The sequence below is a fragment of the Lactuca sativa genome, chromosome 6 (assembly GCF_002870075.4).
Source record: "Lactuca sativa cultivar Salinas chromosome 6, Lsat_Salinas_v11, whole genome shotgun sequence".
NCBI classification, from domain to species: Eukaryota; Viridiplantae; Streptophyta; class Magnoliopsida; order Asterales; family Asteraceae; genus Lactuca; species Lactuca sativa.
The window spans coordinates 174160010-174166009 of NC_056628.2; the positions used below are offsets into that span (position 1 = coordinate 174160010).

A 6000-nucleotide genomic window follows, 5' to 3' on the forward strand; every position below is an offset into this window, starting at 1 on the left:
AAAAAAAAGGACGTCTCCGGTGAATAGGGTGGTCTAACAAGTGGTTGTTATCTAGCAACAATGGAAGTAGAGAGAGAGAGAGATTAAATCAACATATATAAGAGCGAGGGGTGAGTTAGTTAGTAGAGGGTAAGGGTAGTTTTTTTTTTAACAGAAAGATATCAAAGTAAATAAAAATGAAAAAAAATATCAATCACAAATTGTCGGCTAATGTTAAGATCTGTGTCATTGAAGGTGGTTTAGGTGGTTCAATAAGAAAAGGCATATCTAGTGAAAAGGGTGGTCCAACAATAGGTGGTGATCAGGCGTCGGTGATCCAACAACAATGAAGAGAGAGAGAGAGAGAGAGAGAGCGAAAGAGAGATGATCAATGTATTTAAGAGTGAGGGATGAGTGGTTGAGTTAGTATGAGGCGAGTAAACATATTTTTTTAATAGAAAAATACTAAAGTAAACAAATAATGGAAAAAAATACCGAAGGCAAATCGTTCATTTCATGTTTAACATCTAAGAAACTTCTACTTATCCTCATCAACGTTAAAGATTACATCGTCGAGCATATTAAAGAGGTTTGTCATAAGATATCGCCTTTGTACTTTGAGAGAATTTCCTTGAGCATATGTTGAACAAGTGAGGTTCCTAAAGAGTAAATAATTTAGACCAAAAGGACAATAAATCAAAAAGATAAAGGGGGGGGGGGGGGAGTTGTGGATGGACGTGTTTGAAAGCAAGTTTTTAGGAGCTTCTAACTTTTAAGAAAGAACTTGATTTAAACAAAAACTTTTGTTTAGGAGTACAAGATTTTTGTTTTTGTTGTTTAAACAAAAAGCACCAAATTTAAAAGTTATTTCATTTAGCATTTAAGAAAAAACCATTTAAACGTTTTAATCAATTTTTAGAACTGCCTATAATAAGATTAACATAGTATCTTTCTAATTATTATTTCATGTAATTCTATACATTTTAAAAGCTCTCAACTAATTCTATCAAACGATCAAATAACAAATAAAAACTTAGTTTCCAACTAATTTTGCAAATACACTCGATGCCAATTGGTGCTGATCAGGAGGTAACTGCTGATGAAGAGTCATGCTTTTAACAATCTACATCTTCATATGATTTGCTTATATTTTTTAACAATGGTGTTATATATATATATATATATATATATATATATATATATATATATATATATATATATACACACACACACACACACAAGTAAAAATCGGGCTTTGGCCATGCAAAAAACGTGTCACTAAACGTTTTTTTCATTCATTGTGTAAGCAAAGGTCGCATCATTAGAGGTAAGTTATGATGACATTTAATTATAGTGACTATAACCGTTACTATAGGTAAAACCCATCACCATATGGTACCATTTTTTTGTAGTTTTTTCAATCATGTTTTGATAACTATCACCATAAGCTACTTTCCCTCACAAGTTGTTTTGTTTTCATCACTATTTGTAACACTAGGTTTCGAATCACTTCATTATTCAGGGTTGTGGCGCGGTCATTAGTTATCATAAGGCTTAGGCCTTATGGAAGAAAGGATTTGGACCTTTTTGGAAGTGGGTGTTATAGTCTTAGTGATCCGAGTGTTCGATGGTGTTTTGGAGCCCAAGGGTGTAATCGTAGTTTGATAACTTGGTTCTTTATGAATTTTAGGTTTTTGGTTCATAAAGTTTTAAGGCTAATGTGAGTTGTTAGAAGTGTAGGACTTCTCGTCACCTTTCCGTGGATATAAAGTTCGTCAGAAGCGAAGTTGAAACGAAGATGTTATGATCTTTCGAAGTATTGTCAAAAGTGGTCCTTAGTGGAAAAGACCGGCAAGAATGGTCCCATGCATGCATTTTATGAACGCACGTGTTTGGGTGGGTACGTCTGACGTAAGCTGGGGTACGCCCATCGTAATTGGCAAAGTGTCAAACCTTAATTTTAGGGTTTGGACACTATTTAAACATCCTTGTGAGCGCATGACTCTCACATTTATCAGCTTTCACTGACCTTAGAGCCTCATTTCGAACCCTAATCCATTGGTGGTGTGTTCTTGAGCTTATAAATGATTTTGAAAGGTTTTTGGTGTTATTTCAGTAACATCCCGTCTGTTAAATAAATAAACAGATAAAATTAATAAATGAATAGTAGCCCTTAATGCGGGATAATTTAGGAAATAGTTGGTTTTGGGGGTTAAAAGTCATACTTGAGAGTTTGGGGGTTAAAGTGTAAGTTCCGGATCGGTTTTGCAAATATTTATGAAGGCATGGACCGCTTGGTAAATTATTGGGACTTAATTTGAAGAGATTTTGGAGGCTAAGGGGATGAATGGTAATCTATGGATTTCAGTTGAAAATAAATTATAGATGGGGGGTTGTTTGGTAACTGTTGGACTTATTATGAAAAGAATCATGGGAGCAGGGGTTTAAAGGGTAAATATTGGAGCGAATTCGAAATTATTTCATAAAGGAGGGACCATTGTTGTCATTATGGGATAAAGTTTCATGGGGCTTGGGATATAAAACCCGCCAGCCCGGTAATCCTAACCCTAACCCAAGAATGCAACCGCCATCGTCGGGAAGTCCTCCAGCTGCCACCTTGTCGTAACTGACCACCGCTTAACCAGCGGCCGTCTAGCCGTCGGACGCCACCTCAGCGTTACTGCCGGACGTCATGGGTTGCCGAATGAGCCGATGAGATCAATCATTGAAGCTGTGAACGACGTCTATTGCCACCGCTCCTCCGTCATCTTCTTCCTCTGCCCTTTGTCGTCATCTACAGGCGAACCACGCCCGTCACCAGTGCTACTCCAACCACCCATCGCCACCTTCTGTCCAACAGACGCCGTGGTGGAACCGCCGCCGTTCTCGGTTGAAAGCGGACAACTTTTCATCCACAGACGCAATGTCCGTCGCTGTCCTACTCTAAGTCCGACGTGCTACTATTATTTGCAGTCTTAGCTTCTCCTTTCCCATTGTTTCGGTGTTACACCACAACCATAACCGTCATTAACCGTCACTGTCATCACAAACTGCCGCTGCTGCCCACTATCTCGCGTCATCGCCTCTGCCGTACGCCACCAGGTGGGGTGCTGGGTCCATTTTGCAAACTGAAACATGTATGTGTGTGTTTATTACAGTGAAGTGTTGTGTGGTGTTGCATGGTCGAACATCTAAAGAGAGCCACCACCACCATCGTGAGGTGGTGGCTAGCACCTCCGACCACCACAAGGGTGGCTTGGTGGTGGTGGTGGTGGTGGGGGGGGGGGGGGGAGTGTTATATTAAGAGTATATTTCTTTTGATGATGTGTTATACATATATTATTTGAACGGAAAACCCGAAGAAAACCCACCACCACCATCGTGAAGTGGTGCATGCCGCCTTCTGCCGCCACCAGCCGCCGTGTTGGGTAGCGGTGTGCATTTGTATGATTAGATTGCTATTTTGGATGTTTGATCGTGTTTTGGTTTAGAGTCATAACCACCACCGTGAGCCGCCGTTGACCACCATTACCCGAGGTGGTAGTGGGTGTGATTCAGACATACTCTCGGGTAAGTCTGGACTCAAACTGAGAGTTTTGTGAAAATTTTCATAAAATAAATGTTTTATTATCAGGGCTTTTAATCGAAGAAAGAGATGTGATGCATTAAATAACAAAAATAATATTATTTTTTTTTTCGGATTTTTTCTTTTATTTTTCAATTTATAATTTTTATTTTTATTTATTTTGATATCAATATGAATGACTAGGATCACAACTTAATGTCTCAAGAAATTAAAAATAAACCAATACCTATAAATATAATATAATAAATTTTTTTGAACAATAGCACATAGACGATAGGTTTTTTTTTTTTTTTTTTTTTTTTTTTTTTTTTTTTTTTTGTATTTTACCCTATAATAATTATAAAAGAAAAATTACCATTATTTCATTATTCGGTTCCAATCCCAATCGTCAAACAAATGAATCAATGAATATCGCTTTCACTAAAGAGGCACATGGATTGCGATCCGCATTCTCTACTAATATACAATCTGAGCCGTCCTTTACTTACCGTACAATCTAACGGTGTAGGATCTTTCGCGCTAACTAGTCTCCCCCAAAGTTTCAAATCCACCGCAACCTCCGTCACTGTAAACCCTAATAAATACAAGCATCTTCTACCTCATTTTCCACAACACTCGATCGAATCCACTTACACAAAACAAAAGCTCAGTTTACGTTTTGAATTCTCTAAACATGGCGAGAACAAAGCAAACTGCTCGCAAATCAACAGGAGGAAAAGCACCAAGAAAGCAATTGGCAACTAAGGCCGCCCGAAAATCCGCTCCGGCGACCGGAGGTGTGAAGAAGCCACACAGATTCAGGCCAGGAACTGTTGCCCTAAGAGAAATCCGTAAATACCAGAAGAGTACAGAGCTGTTGATCCGCAAGCTTCCGTTTCAGAGACTTGTTAGAGAAATAGCTCAAGATTTCAAGACAGATTTGAGGTTCCAGAGCAGTGCTGTTGCTGCACTTCAAGAGGCGTCGGAGGCTTATTTGGTGGGTTTGTTTGAAGATACTAATTTGTGTGCGATTCATGCTAAGAGGGTTACAATTATGCCTAAAGATATGCAATTGGCTAGGAGGATTAGAGGTGAAAGGGCTTAGATTTGTGATAATGTCTATTGATTGAAAATCAGTCTGGGACTTTTTTGATTGTAGAAAGTAATCAGGGCTTTAAATTCATATGTTATTTTGATATGTCCGAACTTCATTCAATGTGAAATATGGATGTCTTTGTTCAAAGTTTCAAATGATTGCACATATCATTCAATCGTGTTTGTTCGGCTGAAGAAATCAAATAGTATCCTTCTTTAAGCACCAATTTCGTCAACTCTCATGCCATGTTGAATTTGTAATGAAAAAGTTGATTACTTTCATGCATATGGGTATGCCATGGGAAATTATCGGCATTTTTCTTATTACGTGCATGCTAATTACATATAGATTATTACTACTGTAACGAAAAAAAATTAAAAAAATTACATTCCAATGTCTTAATTCTTAAAAAGTCATGTTTTTGTGTATTGTGAATAATCTCAAACATCTGTTACATTATGCTCATTACTTGTCATCTCTATCCTCGACATGCTCAAAGCTCTCTCAAACATTGGGTTTTCAAATTTCTTTACTAAGAACCTTCAAAGCCAATTGAGCATCTCGCTTGATGAAGCCGTTTTTGTCGAAAGTGGTTTGAGATTGCAATTACAAATAAAGCAGAGAGAAGTAGGAGATGTGCAGTTAAATTAAAGCAAACACAACATTTCTATTTATACCGGAAAAACTATGGTTAATATGACCAAAATACCCTCAAATCTAGCATTAGAAGGGTAAGTTTGTAATTAAAATAAACTATAATTGTCATAAAGGCTTATAGCCCATATATTAAAAGTGGACATAGTTAGTACTTAGTAGGGAAAATCCAAAGGCTCTAGGAGCGTTTTTGTCCATCGGGTCAAATGAGGAGGATCGAGAGGGAGTTTCTTGCACTAGAAAAAGGAACCATGTCTTTTGCAAAATACAATTCCTTGTTCTCTGAGAAGCTATAATTCGGGAAGAATTACAGTCCCCCCCGAGGCAAAGTAGGTGGAGAACTATGCAGAGGGGTTACTGGTGACAGAGTATCAGGCAAATGTGAGACAACGCAACACTTTGGCAGCTTTCATGGACGAGACTATTCGGATTGAGGGGGATCTGGCTACACCGGGATGTACTGTTGTCACAAGTGGAGAAAATAGGGAGTGGGAGGGTTAGTCTGACTCCCCCAAGAAGAAGATCTTTTTTGGGAAGAAAGGTGACAAGTCGAGTTTCTATAGGAAGTTTAAGTCTTCACATAAGGGTCCTCGCAGCAGCAGCACTATCAGCTGCAGACAATGTGGCAAATTAGGCCACAAGATATCAGAGTGTACCAATACCAAGCCTCTTTGCTATAATTGCAAGAAGATGGGACACATGAGCC

General features: G+C 38.4%; 1 protein-coding gene across 1 annotated transcript; it reads left to right on the plus strand.

Annotated features, from left to right (window-relative positions):
* The first annotated feature begins 4168 nt into the window (after window positions 1-4168).
* Window positions 4169-4795, plus strand: LOC111890602 (histone H3.2). Its single transcript, XM_023886705.3, has one exon. It carries the CDS (start codon window positions 4239-4241, stop codon window positions 4647-4649), a length of 411 nt encoding a protein of 136 aa, XP_023742473.1. The 5' UTR covers window positions 4169-4238; the 3' UTR covers window positions 4650-4795.
* Window positions 4796-6000: the final 1205 nt, after the last annotated feature.